The 17,400-nt window shown below is 43.1% G+C and overlaps 1 protein-coding gene across 1 annotated transcript; it reads left to right on the top strand.

Annotated features, from left to right (window-relative positions):
- Positions 1-585: 585 nt before the first annotated feature.
- LOC129639347 (rhox homeobox family member 1-like) lies at positions 586-6,917 on the top strand. The gene is made up of 3 exons (XM_055564450.1): positions 586-1,156; positions 2,746-2,791; positions 6,669-6,917. The coding sequence occupies exons 1-3, from the start codon at positions 645-647 to the stop codon at positions 6,780-6,782; spliced, it is 672 nt and encodes a 223-aa protein (XP_055420425.1). The 5' UTR covers positions 586-644; the 3' UTR covers positions 6,783-6,917.
- Positions 6,918-17,400: the final 10,483 nt, after the last annotated feature.

Below are 17,400 nucleotides of genomic sequence, written 5' to 3'. Positions count from 1 at the left end.
TAGGGAGTTTCTTGCAGGGCTTATCTGTCCCGGAATCCTTTGCAGTCCAGCTGCGAGATCTTGCTCCCAGCAACGGCAGGAACATGGCGTGCTCTGGAGAAACTCAGAGAAAGCAGTACCCTAGTTAATTGTTTCACCTTCATCACTAGCCCGTGGCATGTGCAGGCTTCCAAATATTAAAGGCTGGACCCTGTAAAAGACTGCAAACTTTCCCACAAGGGCTCCTACTATTACTGTGAGGTCTCATGCCTCCCACCCTTCCCCTCCTCCTCCCCTCAAAATCAGCTTGCATTACCCAGGATAGCCCCTTCCTCAGGGTGGACACTCTGCAAGTGGGGAGTAGTGAACTGAACTGTAAACCAAAGCCCCAATTCCACAACACCTGTGCTCCCACCAGCACACTGCTATTCCTGGGTGTCCCCATTTGGGGCCATGCCCCAGGGCTTTCGCGCCTAAGCAAGTCTCACCCCTAGTGGCTAGCAGTAAAAAGAGAGCCAATAGCAATCGTTCAAGGCGGTGCGCAGAGTGGGGGGTGAACCCAGCCCAGACCTTTATATACTGTACCAGGCACAGGCCCGAGGCGCTCGAGCTCTTTGCACTCAGCAGAGCTCGGAGAGGCACCGAGCTTCCACAGCGCACCAGCCATGGACCTTCTGACCGGGGAGCACCAGTGTGGCCCCTACTGCCTGAGAGCTTGCACTTTGGATGTAAGACCTGCATTTGTGGAGGATCTAGTGCCAGAAGACAGAGAAGGCTACTCAGTGGAAGGAGGAGGTCTGAGCTTCGTGGGTAACATCAATTACGTGAACCTCCTCAACCTGGGCTACTGGAACCAAGGAGGCGCCTGGAACCGCCAGCGTCGCAATGGCCACCAGGAGCCAAAGCAGGAGCCAGCTGAGGAACCAGCTGAGGAACCAGCTGAGGAGCCAGCTGAGGAGCCAGCTGAGGAACCAGCTGAGGAGCCAGCCGAGGAACCAGCTGAGGAGCCATCTGAGGAACCAGCTGAGGAGCCAGGCTTGGTGGTGGCTGTCGCCCAGGCCGAGCAGCCGCAGAGCCCACCGCGCCGTCGCAGGCAGAACAGGAAGTTCACGGCCCTGCAGCTGCGGGAGTTGGAGGACCTCTTCCAGGAGACCGAGTACCCGGACTTACTCACCAGGTACGTGGCGGGCTCTGGGGGCCCTGGGTCCCAGTGGGTTTGGGCTCATTTAAGTGTCCAGTTCAGTAGTGTTAAGGATATTAATATTGTTGGGCAAGCAAGCTGCAGAATTTTTTATCTTGCAAAACTAAAACTGAATGTGGAAGGCAAGCCACCATCTGCCTCCCCCACCCCCTCAAGCCCCTGAGGACCACGTTTCTTTCTACTTTCTCTTTATATGAATTTCACTACTCTGGGTGCTTCATATAAGTGGAGTTGTACAGTGTTTGTCTTGTTGTAACTGGTTTATTTCACTTAGTATAATGTCCTCAGTATTCATCCGTGTTGGAGCACATGTCAGAATTTCCTTCCTTTTTAGGGTTGAGTAATACTCCATTATACGTGGATACTGCTGTTTATCTGTTCCTTTACTAATGAGCACTTCGGTTGCTTTTACCTTTTGGCTATTCTGAATAATGCTGCTATGAGCATGGGTGTGCAAATAACCGACTCACTGTTTTCAATTCTTTGAGGTTTATACCCAGAAATGGAATTGCTGAATCATATGGTAATTCCGATTTTAGGGTTTGGTTTTTTGTTTTGTTTTGTTTTTTCCTTTTGAGCTACTGTTCTCTTTTCTATAGTGGCTGCACCATTTTACATTCCCACTCGGAGTGTACAAGGATTCTAATTTCTGCACATTCTTGACAATGCTTTTGTTTGTTTGTTTGTTTTTTGATTATTAGTCGTCTTAATGAATGTGAAGTGGTATCTCATTGTGATGTTGATCTCCATTTCCCTGTTTAGTGATGTTGAACATCCTTTAATGTGCTTATTCAAATCCTTTGCCCATTTTATGCTTTATAAAACTAATATATTTATTTTTCTGAATTTTTATTGTAGTAAAATACACATAATATAAAATTTGCTATCTTTACCATTTAAAATTTTTTTCATTTATATTATCTTTGAACTTGGTCTTAGTTGCATAGGGACTTTTCTCTAGAGGCGGAGGCAGAGGTGGTGGGGGCACGCACTACTCTCTAAGTTGCAGTTCGCGGGCTTTTCGTTGAGCGGGCTTTTCATTACGTGGCTTTTGCTGCGGAGCGTGGGCTAGAGCGCCCCCTGGCTTCAGTAGTTTGCAGCACCTGCACTTCAGTTCCTTCAGCTCCCAGGCTTTAGAGCACAGACTAGGTAGTTGTGGCCAGGCTTGGTTGCTCCGTGGCATGTGGGATCTTCCCTGATCAGGGATCAAACCCGTTTCTCCTGCATTGGTAGGCGGAGTCTTTACCACTGAAACACCAAGGAAACCCCTTTACCATTTTTAACTGTACACTTCCATGATGTTAAAATAAGTACATTCTTATTGTGCAACTATCACCACCAAACCATCTCCAGAATTCTTTTCCTCTTGCAAAACTGGAACTATGAACCCATTACATAGGAACAGTCTGGTCCCCCCTTCTCCCAGTCCCTGATAACCGCTATTCTTCTTTCAGAGGGGTCTTGAGGGGAGAATACAAATTTTAAAATAAGCATAAAACATATATCTATATATTTCATTTTATCTACAACTCAAATACTAAACACTTGTGGTTTTCTTTCCTCAGAAGGGAGATTGCAAGACGCTTGGGTGTGACTGACACCAGAGTGCAGGTCAGTAAGCCTGAAAAAAACTTGGCAGGGCAGCCATTCTAAAACTGACTTGGGGATTTGAACACCTTGACCTGGATACTCTCGATACTCTCATGTTGTCTTTTTTATGTTGGCAAATAAGTTTTGATTTTAGTAATCTTTGTGGGTAGCAAACTCCAGCTTATACATATTTCCTGTTACCAGAGAGAACATGATTTCCTAAAGGAAGAGAAAAAACGAAATGCTTTCCCTAATCTGTGTATAAAATTTAAATATGTATATATTTACAAACATAGATATGTATATCTATATACATTGGAGAAGGCAATGGCAACCCACTCCAGTACTCTTGCCTGGAAAATCCCATGGACGGAGGAGCCTGGTGGGCTACAGTCCATGGGGTCGCTAGGAGATGGACACGACTGAGCGACTTCACTTTCACTTTTCATTTTCATGCATTGGAGAAGGAAATGGCAACCCATTCCAGTACTCTTGCCTGGAGAATCCCAGGGACGGAGGAGCCTGGTAGGCTGCCATCTATGGGGTCTCACAGAGTTGGACACGACTGAAGCGACTTAGCAGCAGTAGCAGCAGCAGCATACATATATATGTGTATATTCAGTAAGGTTCAACTCCTCCTAACAGTGGTATCCTCTAGGGAGCACTTCTGTGTGGAGTCATGTTGGGGCTCAGCCTGACTTTGGAAGTTTTCAAATTAACATACAGAGGAGCAGGTTGTAAGAGGGTTCAATTGTACTAAATTATTTAAAACTCTTTGCTAAATGAGTGAATTGATAAATACCAGGGTGAGGGAGTAATTTATCCACAGAACACACTATGTGAGTGACTAATAAATGTTTAGTTAAGCTGAGACTGATAGGGGAAGATAGTTTAAAAGTTTAATTGCCTGGCCCTCCTTCTTTTGTTTTTAAGTGTTTGGGATGGCAGTATAGAGAGTGGCAGCCCTAAATTTTAATTTTCTAGAATACTTGGATGTATCAACCTGAAAACATTGCTAGAATAGTCACATTATGATGAGAATGGGGGGAAAGTTTGCAAACTTTGGAAATTTGTCTAAAGAATAAAACAGCAAAAAGAATAATTGAATTAATATTAATTGACCCAAGAAGTATGAAAAGGTTAGAGAAGAATTACAGATACTACCCAAATTCAACACTATGAATCTACTAAATGTATAAGTGAGTATTCTCTTGAGGAATTTCTAACATCTAAGGATGTTTTTCCCATTTTGGTAGTACTATTTTTTTAATTTATTTTAATTGGAGGCTAATTACTTTACAATAGTGTGGTAGTTTTTGCCACACATTGACATGAATCAGCCATGGGTGTACATGTGTCCCACCATCCTGAACCCCCCCCACCTCCCTCCCCACCCCACCCCCCTGGATTGTCCCAGCGCACCTGCTTTGAGTGCCCTGCTTTATGCATCAAACTTGCACTGGTCATCTGTTTTGCATATGGTAATACACATGTTTCAATGCTATTCTCTCATATCATCCTACACTCGCCTTCTTGTGAAGAGGCGAGTTTTATGGAATTTGTTTGGTGAGGGGTGGGTGGCCCTCATGTCAGGGTAGATTCCTAGCTATATTAATTTCAAACACTATTCATTCCCTCAGGCAGTGATAACTAATTTGTAGGTCTTGAAATCAAAAGGTGACCAAAAAACACCATAATTTTTATCAAAGCTTTATTTGCCCGAAAAGAAAAGAAAATCAGGACGAGAGTTGATTAGCTTTGCCACAGAGCTCATGCGTGAGCCAGAGACCAGCACTGCGGAGCCGGTGGCAGGGTGTCTGAAAAGCAGCCCACCAGTCAGCTGCTTGAGTATCGGCATCCTAACGCCCTAACATGGGCCCACAGGCCTGGCTCAGGTCGGAAAGGTAGAAGGAGGTTAGGAAGACTTTCTCAGGCTGCCCAGGCATTTGCAGAAGAAAAGAAAAAGTTTAGTGACTTGCTTTCTCCCTCCCCAGGTTTACATGGTCCTCTTTTGGTGGTATTCTGAAGAGAATATGAGCCACAGGAAACAAATCAGGGGAAAACTTAGTATTCTCATCTATTTCCAAACCGTACAGCATGAATTTTCAGTAATATACGATTTTCCACCTTTCACTTGCAAATAGAGCTATTTTGTGAAACCAGTATTGGAAATACAGACCTAATGTGAGTCTAGGGCACAACTAGCTTTGGGCTTTGATTCTGTTTACAGAGATTTAACCACTGGTGGTACATTTAGAGCCCCAGCCCCTAAAATGAGCCCTGTTACACCAGCCTGGTTTAGACTATCCATGCAGCAGAGAAACTGCAAATCCTAAGAGGGAAGAATGAAAATGAGGTCTCAGGTAGGGAAAGAGGGCCCTTTGGGTCACTTAAACTTTACAGTTTGGGAACTTTCAAAAGGATTGAAATACAGTGTCAACCCCCATTAACTAGGACATTGAGAGACGGTGAAGTCTGACAGTTTTGTTGGTTTGTTTGCAAAAATAGTGGGCAGACTTAATTTTCAACCCTGCCCTCCAACTATAGTTCTCCTCCCCAAAGCAACCATTCTTTGCTTCATATAAATCTTATTTTTTAGTTTTTATTGGAGTATAGTTGATTTACATTGTTGTGTTAGTTTCAGGTGTACAGCAAAGTGGTTTTGTATAAATCTTAACAGAAGTATTCAATGCATATAAAGGCAATTATGTGTATATTCTTTAAAAAATATAAATGATAGTATCCTATACACTTGCTTAGAGAGCGTTCCATGTTGATTAAAAAAATCTATATTAATATATAATGGGCAGATATTTAGGGAGGAGCCATTTAATGATCCCTTGCTCTCATTGTTGTCCACTATCTTCCAAAAATGCCTGTTCCACCTTCTTGCCTTAAGAATAAGGGATGGGATTGGGACCTCCTGGTTGAGTTGCAGCACCTAGGATAACCTGCCATGCTGGACACCAGCGGCTCCAGTCCAGGATCCTGGAATTCCAGCCAGAGCAGAGTGAGCTGCCCTGGTCCCGAGCCCAGGAAGGTTTGTAGGGTGGGGTAGGTTGGAACATGCAGGATTGACAATGGCGACCATGGTATGCCTCTTTCCTCTACACTCTTGGGTGGCCTAAGGTTTTCAAGAGTCTTTGTTAACTTGGATTGAGTTGATCTCAACTTAACACTACAGGCTAAAATATCAAGGCAGTGTCCAGAGCTTCAGCAACTCTCATTTCCCAGTGAGACAAGTCACAACCCACCCTGGGCTCCTTTGCCAGACCACCTTTCTAACTCTCAAGACCTTTCAGAGGACTAATGACCCCTTAGACATCCTGTTTAAAAATCCAACAAGTTCCTTCCTATTAATTATGTACTTCACACCAAAGATAGGCTTTTCAAATAGGGAGCCGTTCCCCTCAGTATGACCTTAAATAGATCCACTACTTACCATGCCTAAATCCACCCCCAACAAGATGACCCTCTCCCTAGTGAGGACAGGGCAGGAGGTAGCCAGATGGCTGATGATCAGCCGTCAGAATAGAGGCCATTCTTTATCCTGTTACTGGGCATTTTATCAATAGCAAGGACCCGGTACAACAATTTATAAATTAAACCTGCATCCAATACTTGGGAAAAAATTAGAATATGAAAATCTCATCAAGAGAGATAAAAATAATAATCTTATGCCAGAACTGGGCCCACAGCAGAGCTCATTAAGAGTGAACTGAAAAGGGGGGCAGGGGTGTGGTGGTTTAATTTTCCTGAGGTACTTTAGCAAGAAGGAAATAGCATCTCCTGATGCCCTTGGAAATCTCAGTCATATAAAGTTGCAAGCTATGCTTTTTGTATTATAACATTAACTGTTCAATACCCTAAACCAATCTTTTCTCCCCTCTGATTGTAGGTTTGGTTTAAGAATAGAAGAGCCAAGAGTCGGAGAAATGAGAGAGCAGCCGTGGTTCAAGCTCCACCACCTGCTGCCATGAGGCGCCTTTACCTCATCCTGGATGCGCCCTAAGATCCCGTCCTGGTTCTGGAGCCATATTGGAGATGGGTTCCTCTGGTGCCACTGACACCTGGGCTGCCCGTGCTGCCCATGCCACCCATACCTCCTCTACTTGTATTAGCAATAAAGAGACAAATTCTCAATATTTTTGACTCTGTGTATCAAATGGGGCCAGTGGGTTATGTGTGAAAATTGTTAAGGAAATGCCATTTCAACAGAATGACAAGGTGGCCTCCTTCCATGAGGTGACATCCTGGAACCACTACTAGTAGGTCCTGTGTATGTTGCAGAAGTTTCCCAAGCACCCATGGTGAGTTTGCACTGACCCATATATTCTCCTCCATCTCTCTCATCACCCTCATCCTTATCCCCACCCTGCCCCTTTGGGGCCACAGACATAAGCACAATGGGGTGGGATGAGTCCCTAGTGTGAGAACAGGATGTTTCCAGACAGGGATGAGCTCTGTTCATGCTGACAAGTTCAAGCTGAACACTGGAATCCTAAGGCCATCTTCCCTTAGGAGGCTGCTCGCAAGGATTTGTTGGAAGGTGACAGCCGAGCATTCATCCCACGTGCTCCAAATTCTGTTCACTGTCCTCTCTGGGGAGAAGATGGGGGAATAGGAGTCCTTTCAGCACACAGGTTCTGCTGCCTCAAAAGAAACATAACAGACTTCATCAGGCCAGAAAAAGGCATTTCTTCCTTTTTCCCTTCTCCCCCACCAGCCTGGGAAAGCATATTCTTCACTGTTTCCCAGCTCCATTCAGTTCAGTTCAGTCCAGTCACTCAGTCATGTCTGACTCTTTGAGACCCCATGAATTGCAGCACGCCAGGCCTCGCTGTCCATCACCAACTCCCAGAGTTCACCCAAACCCATGTCCATTGAGTCGGTGATGCCATCCAACCATCTCATCCTCTGTTGTCCCCTTCTCCTCCTGCCCTCAATTTTTCCCAGTATCAGGTCTTTTCAAATGAGTCAGCTCTTCGCATCAAGTGGCCAAAGTATTGGAGTTTCAGTTTCACCATCAGTCCTTCCAATGAACACCCAGGACTGATCTTTAGGATGGACTGGTTGGATCTCCTTGCAGTCCAAGGGACTCTCAAGAGTCTTCTCCAACACCACAGTTCAAAAGCATCAATCCTGTGGCACTCAGCTTGCTTTATAGTCCAACTCTCACATCCATACATGACTACTGGAAAAACCATAGCCTTGACTAGATGGACCTTTGTTGATAAAGTAGTGTCTCTGCTTTTTAATATGCTGTCTAGGTTGCTCATAACTTTCCTTCCAAGGAGTAAGCATCTTTTAAATTCATGGCTGCAATCACCATCTGCAATGATTTTGGAGCCCCCCAAAATAAAGTCAGCCACTGTTTCCACTGTTTCCCCATCTATTTCTCATGAAATGATGGGACCAGATGCCATGATCTTAGTTTTCTGAATGTTGAACTTTAAGCCAACTTCTTCACTGTCCTCTTTCACTTTTATTAAGAGGCTCTTTAGTTCTTTTTCACTTTCTGCCATAAGGGTGGTTACTGATATTTCTCCCAGTAATCTTGATTCCAGCTTGTGCTTCCTCCAGCCCAGCGTTTCTCATGATGTACTATCACAACTTCAATTTTGTCACCTTCAACATCCAATTTCTGCTCTTAAACACTAAAAGGGAACCTCTTGGTTTAATGGTGCTCCAAGTAAGAATAAGGAGATGTTTTCCCAAGCAGTGCTCCACAATAATCACTCTTGGCAAAGAAGCAGTCATACCTTTGCTTTATTCATATTGTTTCCTTTGTGTGAAATGACCAGGGTAAGAAAAATAGTAAATTTAGGAGACTGAAAACCAGGCCTACTTTTCAAAAAGCATTAATTTCCTCTCAGGTGAACCCTTCTTGTTGAGTAATCTTTAGTAATGTGAGGCTCCTTAAATGAAGTTGGCTATTAAAAGTGATTAAAGATTGCAGTGACTACAGATAAGGTGCTGTGGTTACATCAGAATTTCCTCTCATAGAAGTTAATCAAAGACCAGTTTCACAGCACTTCTGTGCTCACACATGAAGGAGACTGTTTTCTCAGGAAAGCGTACACTCTTTGCCACAGTGTCCACTAATTTTTTAGGCTTCCCAGGTGGCTCAGTGGTAAAGAATCCACCTGCCAATGCAGAAGATGCAAAAGAAGTGGGTTTGATCTCTGAGTCAGGAAGATCCCCTGGAGAAGGAAATGTCAGCCCGCTCCAGTATTCTTGCCTGCAGAATCCCATGGGCAGAGGAGCCTGGCGGGCTACAGTTCATGACTGAGCTGTAAGGACATGAGCTGTACAGGACATGACTGAGTGACTAAACAAGCTCTAATTTTTATTTCGTCATACCCCTTTTTTCACTTGTGAGTGTCAAATGTCACCAAGTGCTTGTTATGTCAGGCTTCCACAGAGAGAAGGATGTTACTGCTACCCAGAGACATCAGGACTTGTTGGGAGTGGGAGAAATTTGAGAATGTTCCCATGTATGCCCACTGTCATTCTCACCAGATGATTTTGAAATCAAAAATTCTTATTTCCTAGTATTGACCACTATCTTTTTTTTTATTTTTTATTACTTATATTTATTTGGCTGCACCAGGTTTTAGTTGCAGCATGCTGGATCTTGGATCCCTGACCAGGGATCGAACCCCAGCTCCCTGCACTGGGAGTGCGGAATCTTAGTCACCAGACCGCCAGGGAAGTCCCACCACTGTCCTTTTTAAAACATTAGGTTTCTCAGTACTTTAAGGACCCTCAAACTACAGGGCCTGTACAAGAAAGCTTCAGGACACTGTCAGACCCACTCCTAAGCCTTTCTCCACTCTGGCTACAGTGGAAAGGACCACATTCAGCCTTTCCAACCTGCGACTGAAAGCCAGAGAATACTCAGCACAAATCCTCCAGTCAACACTCACAGCAAGTCTGGTACACACTAATGAAGAACATTTGTTTTTTTTTAAATGCTCAGGCTGCCTGGGAGAAACAAAAAAAAAAAAAGGGAATATCTATCCTATCCTGTAAGTGCTGGTATCTTTATGATACAGTTTTATTATTATTTGGAGGGGGGGCAGTGGAGCACACAGGATCTTAGTTCCATTACCAGGGATGGAATCCATGCCCCCTGTAGTAGAAGTGTGGAGTGTTAACCAATGAACAGCCAGTGAAAGTCTCCATTCTTTTTTAAAACATGTCTCTACTTCTTTCAGGTGCCAGATGAATTAAGGCAGAGAGGTGGTATAAGGCATAAGAAATCAACAAAACAGGGACTTTCCTGGCGGTCCACTGGCTAAGATTCTGAGCTCCTGGTGCAGGAGGCCCCAGGTTCGATCCTGGTTGGGGAACTAGATCCCACATGCCCCAACTATCACTTCACATGCCACCACTAAAGATTCCACGTGCCAAAACTAAGACCTGGTACAGCCAAATAAATAAATATATCTTTAAAAGGAAAAGAAATAAGCAAAACATTGCTGTAGCTAGTAATTTACCCTTAGTCTAGGTTTGCCAAGAAATAGGTCTTCTAAAATTAATCCCCCAATTTAATTAGTGCTCCAAAGAGAACTTCTCTCAAGGTACATTTCAAACATCCCAAAGATATAGATCAGAAATCAATTATTCTGACATAAGAAATAACCTGGATTAATAAAAAAAAAATCTTTAGAAACTGGCTACCAACAACTACAGAGAACTGAGGTAGGTTGTCTTTGCAGATGTTCATTTTGGCTAAAAAGTTGTATATAAGCATCATCTTATAAAGGAGTACAGTAGATTCAGCCTATTACAATAGTAATAGTTCTAGATGTAGTGTTGCTTTCTAAAATTTTCCACAATGAAGAATACTTGCCAGTGAACTTTCAAACTAGTAATGTTGGTGATCAAATAAAAGTGAGAGTCACTCAGTCATGTTCAACTCTTTGCAACCCCATGGACTGCAGCCCACAAGGCTCCTCTGTCCATGGAATTCTCCAGGCCAGAATACTGGAGCGGGTAGCTGTTCCCTTGTTCAGGGGATCTTCCCAACTCAGACATCGAACCCAGGTCTCCCACATTGCAGGCGGACTCTTTACAATCTGAGCCACCAAGGAAGCCCAGAAAGAAGGTACTGTCAACTAAAAAAATGCACAACCTAAAAGTTTGGAATAATGTTTTATTTGGTGGACAAAACTGAGGACTTTAGGCCAGAAAGTCTCTCAGATAGTTCTGAGGGATGACTCCAAACAGGTAAAGGAGGAGCCAAGCTACATAAAAAACCAGGTAGTTGGAATATCAAAAGATTACTGTTAATTCAAGAAAACCAAATATTTAGCACTTTTCTGTGTATGGAAAGATGCAAGAGTCTGGGCTTATGGAAATCATTCCTTTGAACGGCACCTCGGCTATCTGGGCCCCTGTCCAGCTTTTCTCAGTCCTGAATCCCCTCAGGGTGCACTGTTGTGGGAGGGCCACAGTGGCTGTCAGCTTGATGACCGCAACATCCTTTGTTTACTGATATGGCAGGCGACATTTCTCATTCACATTATGAACTGGCTAGGGGCTTCCCAGGTGGCTCAGTGGTAAAGAATCCACCTGCCAGTGAAGGAGACATGGTTCAATCCCTGGGTCAGGAAGATGCCCTGGAAAAGGGCACGGCAACCCACTCCAGTATTCTTGCCTGGAGAATCCCATGGACAGAGAAGGCTGGCGGGCTACAGCCCATGGGGTCACACAGAGTTGGACACAACTGAAGCGACTTAGCATGGAAACAACATGAACTGTTTGAGGGGAAAAACTTTTTTTAAAAACCAGATTCATGTAACCTGGATCTTGATTCAAACAAATATAATGAGAACCTTGGAGGTCTAACTCAGAAGTGCCTGATAATCAAAATTCCAAGATCTTATTTTTTTTAATTTTATTTATTTGACTGCACCTGGTCTTAGTTACAGCATGTGGGATCTAGTTCCCTGACCAGGGATCAAATCCAGGTCCCCTGCATTGGGAGTGCAGAGTCCCAGCCGCTAGACCACTGGGGCAGTCCCCCAAGCTCCTATTTTAACTGCAAGTACTCGGAAACAAAGGGCAGGGGGAAAAGAAGGAACCAGAAACAATCTTATCAGGCAATGTAAGAGTGTGGTCCCTTCAAACAGATGTGAAAAGTGACTTTTTAAATTAAGAGAATAGTTCTTATAAATAAAAATTGAGTTGTCTTCAAAAAAACAAAACTACATTTGCCTGAATTCTGATTATGGGGCATTGTGCTTACTACAGGCATACACAGAGCACACATACTGAACACCATGCTGTCATCTGGTGCTGATGCAGCTCCCCTAGAAAATTTCAGACCCTGGAAGTGAAATAATGAAACTAAAGTAGAATCCTTCCCTGGATTTCCTGATTGGTAAGTTCAGCTTGGTCCACACCATGGACTGGGGGGTCTCAAAACCTTGAGTGGGACTTCCTTCGTGGCTCAGGGGTAAAGAATTTGCCTGCCAATGCAGGGGATACAGGTTAGATCCCCGGTCCAGGAAGAACCCACATGCCTCAGGGCAACTAAGCCTGTGTGCCACCACTTCTGTGCCCGAATGCTCTAGAGCCCGTGCTCCACAAGAGAAGCCACTGCAATGAGAAGCTTCTGCACAGCATTAGAGAGTAGCCCTCAACTGCCGCAACTAGGGAAAGCTTGAATGCAGCAACAAAAACCCAACACAGCCATAAATAAATAAAAACCTCAGGAGTCAGTTGCTATGACAACATAACCCTCATCACATACTCCTCATCCTAAGAATACTGCTTGAGGTGGGAGGGAGGTTCAAGAGGGAGGGGACGTGTGTATACCTATGGCTGACTCATGTTGATGTATGGCAGAAACCAACACAATACTGTAAATCTATGATCCTTCAATTAAAAATAAATACATAACATTTGAATGATAAAAATACGAAAAATGACATTACTTTTACTTGAGGATTCATTTGAGACTTTCCTTACCCTCCGTCCCATTAAACCAGTACAGTAGGGCATCTCAAGGAAAGTACCTTTTTGTCTTCTAGGTGGGGGGTGGGGGGTGAAGTGGTGTTAGTGGGGGGAAACACCCAGGTTAAAGAAAGAAATCACAGTAGTCTCTCTGCACCACAGGGGACCTCTGTGGGCATCCAGTCCATTCCTTTCGTAGTACAGATGAGGGAACGCAAGCCCAGAGCGGTGGGGTGGCCTGCAAGAGAGGGCATGTGGAATTCGTCTCAGAGAAGGTGTCTCTGGGTGACCGTACTGTTCCCGGGGCCCAGATTCATCCAGCTCTGGGCAGTGCTGAGGCAGATTCAGCTCTTCAGCACTTACCACCCCCACCGTGCACAGAACTCTTTCCTTCAAAGACCTGTTGACTTCAAGTTCCTCACTCAGTCTCAGCACTAAGGCCCTTACCCTCCACCCTTAAGGCATGCAGTCTCCTAGAATTCACTCCAGCACAGCAAACGTCAGAGGGTTGAGAGAGGGATGCCACGCCTACCGGATCACAGAAGCTGTGACTCCATGACAACAGCCATTTCCTCCAATCTCCTGGCAAAGCCAAGCCTGCCCGCTGGAAGCAAAACTCATGAACAACAGCCTGCGGCACACACGTGTTGAATAAGCTTCTTAACGAAAGACGCTAATAGCTTGGAAAACTTAATTATGCCAATAGGAATACAAAAGACTTTTAAAGCCCATTCTTTTGTGTTTCACAAACAAGGGGATACAAGTGATTTAAAAGGTGGTATTCGGGCATGGGTAGCACACTGCTACACTCAGCCCCCTCCAAACCTCAGCCCCCAGACAAAACTAGGACCTGTATGAGCACTGCAGAGTTGGAACTTGATTTTCTTTCTTTTTTTTTTTTTTAGGGCTATTTTCTTTTTTTTTTTTATTTTATTTTTTAACTTTACAATATTGTATTGGTTTTGCCATATATCGAAATGAATCCGCCACAGGTATACATGTGTTCCCCATCCTGAAGCCTCCTCCCTCCTCCCTCCCCATACCATCCCTCTGGGTCATCCCATTGCACCAGCCCCAAGCATCCAGTATCGTTGGGAGAATGGCATTGAAATATGTATAATATCATATATGAAACGAATTGCCAGTCCAGGTTTGATGCACGATACTGGAACTTGATTTTCTATTCCAGGCCTAAGAATATTGGTTTAGGAAAGTCCCTGGTGGTCCAGTGGCTAAGACTCCATGCTCCCTGCAGGGGGCCCAGGTCCGACCTCTGGTCAGGGAACTAGATCCCACATGCCATAACTAAGATCTAACACCACCAAATAAATAAATTTTAAAAAAAGAAAGAATCTTGGTTTAGGTGTGGGGGGTGGGGAACATAGCCAAGATAGCGACCAAGGAACAGTCTCTGTCCCATTCCCCTTGAATATGGTTGTAAAAGGAGTGAAGCAAAGGATACTTTGAAATTAGAAGTGGAAAAAGAAGCTGTAGTAACTAGAGGGAGAAAGAAATCCATGTCAATGGCTGGGCACAGAGTTGTTGCTGGGATGTAGGGAGCTGGGTGGTCAGCTGGGCTGGGAGGTAGCCAGCAGGACACAACTAGATGACTCTGAACAGCTGAGCTTTGTAAGACAAAAAAAAAAAAAAATACAGAGAAAGGAAAAACAGAACTCAGGTTCATGTGCAAATGAGTCCCTAACATTTTCCACAGCTCCCATCACAAGATCAAGCAGCAGAGTTGTCTTTTTCTCCCTGGTTTACCCTCCTTTTAACTCAAAAAAATTCACATGAAGCAATTTCACCAGGATTGAAATACTCATAAGGAAGGAGGGAAACTTAAGACAGGAAAAGAGTCTAAAAATGTGATAGCTTCTGGCCCAGTCTCCAGTCTCAGCACCCTTCGAAACAGCCAGGTTCCATTTTGTTATTCTAACCAGAAGAAGGATGTCTCAGGAGTTCCATGGACCCACTCATTCACATCCAAACCTCAACTCCAGTCGGAACTCAGAAAGAAATACTGAAAGGTGCCAAGTTAGTTCTCACATATTCTGTCAAATTAAGGATTCACTTTATATAGTCTCATGCAATATTTCTGGATAAAATTAAACAGATCAAACGATTGGCTATTGATGAGGGATTTTTTTGTTTTCTTTTACAATAGTTGCACTATTTAAATGATTTCCCTTTTCTCTGCATTGTATATTTTTTTATTTGATTCATTCATGCATTAGTTTATCAGAATTTAAGACCACATATAACATATGTGTGCGTGCTAAGTTGCTTCAGTCGTGTCCAACTCTTTGCGACCCATGGACAATAGCCCACCAGGCTCCTCTGTCCATGGGATTTCCCGGGCAAGAATACTGGAGTGGATTGTCATGCCCTCCTCCAGGGGATCTTTGCAACCCAGGAATCAAACCTGCATCTTGTAAGTCTCTTGCATTCGCAGGCGTGTTCTTTACCACTGCAGATAAGATGCATATACTACAGTAAGAAAAAAGTTAACTGTGGATTAAGCTGTCCTTTTTAAAAGAGAAAGTGATTTCCTTTTTCCTGGGTGAATGATAAGCAGCCTATGAACAAATCAGAATCTGGAAGTCTCACACTTTTATTTATTTTTAATTTAAAAAGAATTTCTTTTTGGCCATGCCACTTAGCATACAGGATCTTAGTTCCCTGACCAGAGATGGAACCCGAGCCCCCTGCATTGAAACTGTGAAGTTTTAACCACTGGACCACCAGGGGAGTCCGTGGAAGTCTCACACTTTTAAAAGCAAGATAAAAACAAAGCATGAATATAGTCAGCATTTCTGCTGATTTGAACCCAGAGTTTTCAAGGTGCACACCTTTAATTTATTTTAATACATCAGTATGGTTTGCTTGGCTAAACTATATGTTTTAAATATATATGAAGGTACTTTGTGGAGTGTTTAATGCAATTTCATAGGCCTGCATTCAGAAGTCCAGTTATTTCATAGTTAAAGAAAAATAAAAAACAAAACAAAGCTTGAATGCATGAAATACCAGAGTTCCATATTTAAAATATACATTTGTCCTTAAAGAAATAGTAAATGAACGGTACATTCATCTTTGAATATCGGTTGTTGGAAAATAGGTATATACCTATAATATAGTATATATAAAATATACTATACCTATATATATCTATGGAAACAGTGACAGACTATTTCCTTGGGCTCCAAAATCACTGAAGATGGTGACTGCAGCCATGAAATTAAAAGACACTTACTCATTGGAAGAAAAACTATGACCAACCTAGACAGCATATTAAAAAGCAGAGACATTACTTTACCAACAAAAGTCTGTCAAAAGTCAAAGCTATGGTTTTTCCAGTAGTCATGTATAGATGTGAGAGTTGGAACATAAAGAAAGCTGAGCACTGAAGAATTGATGCTTTTGAACTGTGGTGTTGGAAAAGACTCTTGAGAGTCCCTTGGACTGCAAGGAGATCCAACCAGTTCATCCTAAAGGAAATCAGTCCTGAATATTCATTGGAAGGACTGGTGTTGAAGCTGAAACTCCAATACTTTGGCCACCTGATGCGAAGAGCTGGCTCATTTGAAAAGACCCTGATACTGGGAAAGATTGAGGGCAAGAGGAGAATGGGACGACAGAGGATGAGATGGTTGGATGGCATCACCAACTCAGTGGACATGAACTTGAGTAAACTCCAGGAGTTGGTGATGGACAGGGAGGCCTGGCGTTCTGCAGTCCATGGGGTCACAGAGTCGGACAGGACTGAGTGACTGAACTGACTGAACTGTTGCGTATTACCATGGGAGACAGTGTCCAGTTTCAGTTAAGAACATAGGGTTTTTAACATCAGCAAAGCTTTTTTCATCTGGCTTCGTGTACCAGGTTACCCTTTCTGAGTCACAACCATCTGATCTATGAAATGGGAGAAAAAATAGTTCTGTGCAGAAATGTGATAAGGAAAGTGAGCATAAAAGTATTGGCTATTGTTATTATTATTACCACCTGCAAAATACAAATTTCCCCACAGACTCACAAACATTATGCTTTATCATTTTAAATTTGTTTTTGTTTGTTAAATAGGTATAAAATGGTATTTATTTTATCTGCACTTCCTTGTTACATGATGAGGTTTATATTGTCTTTTTATAATTATTTTATTTATTTTGCTGTACCAGGTCTTATTGTGGCATGTGGGATCTATTTCCCCAACCAGGGATTGAACCTGGGCCCCCTGCATTGAGAGCACAGAGTCTTGGCCACTGGACCAGTGGCGAAGTCCCTATACCTTTTTCAAGTGTTATCTTCTGTGTGCTTTTTGTCTTGTGATGCCTGTTCTCTTCCTCATTGAGCATTCAGATATTTGGTCTTATTCACTCAGAATTTACTCATTTTAAAGATATTTCTAAAGTAAGTAATGCTTATGTATCATTCACTGCATATATTTCCCCTATTCTTCTGTTTTCCTCTTTTTCTTAGTGTTGTGGTCCATGTTTTTGTTTCTGATTTTGTTTTTACTTCAGAACTTTAAAATTTTCCTCTCTCATAGTTGGCATTACATTTTATTCAATAATTGTGTTGTGAAGATTTGTTTATTCCATACTTTGATTTGATTTTACCTGATTTTAACCAGTTAACCTTGCTGAGATGTATGGCACTTTATAGTT

The sequence above is a fragment of the Bubalus kerabau genome, chromosome X (genome assembly GCF_029407905.1).
Source record: "Bubalus kerabau isolate K-KA32 ecotype Philippines breed swamp buffalo chromosome X, PCC_UOA_SB_1v2, whole genome shotgun sequence".
Classification (NCBI taxonomy): domain Eukaryota; kingdom Metazoa; phylum Chordata; class Mammalia; order Artiodactyla; family Bovidae; genus Bubalus; species Bubalus kerabau.
This window is presented reverse-complemented; position numbering and strand designations above follow the sequence as displayed.

What these genes read in the sequence shown, in the direction of transcription:
- LOC129639347 (XM_055564450.1), top strand. Translation starts at nt 645, where the DNA reads ATGGACCTTCTGACCGGGGAGCACCAGTGTGGCCCCTACTGCCTGAGA. An exon ending in TACCCGGACTTACTCACCAG is followed by an intron (nt 1,157 to 2,745) that starts GTACGTGGCGGG and finishes TTCTTTCCTCAG; the next exon opens with AAGGGAGATTGCAAGACGCT. An exon ending in TGACTGACACCAGAGTGCAG is followed by an intron (nt 2,792 to 6,668) that starts GTCAGTAAGCCT and finishes CTCTGATTGTAG; the next exon opens with GTTTGGTTTAAGAATAGAAG.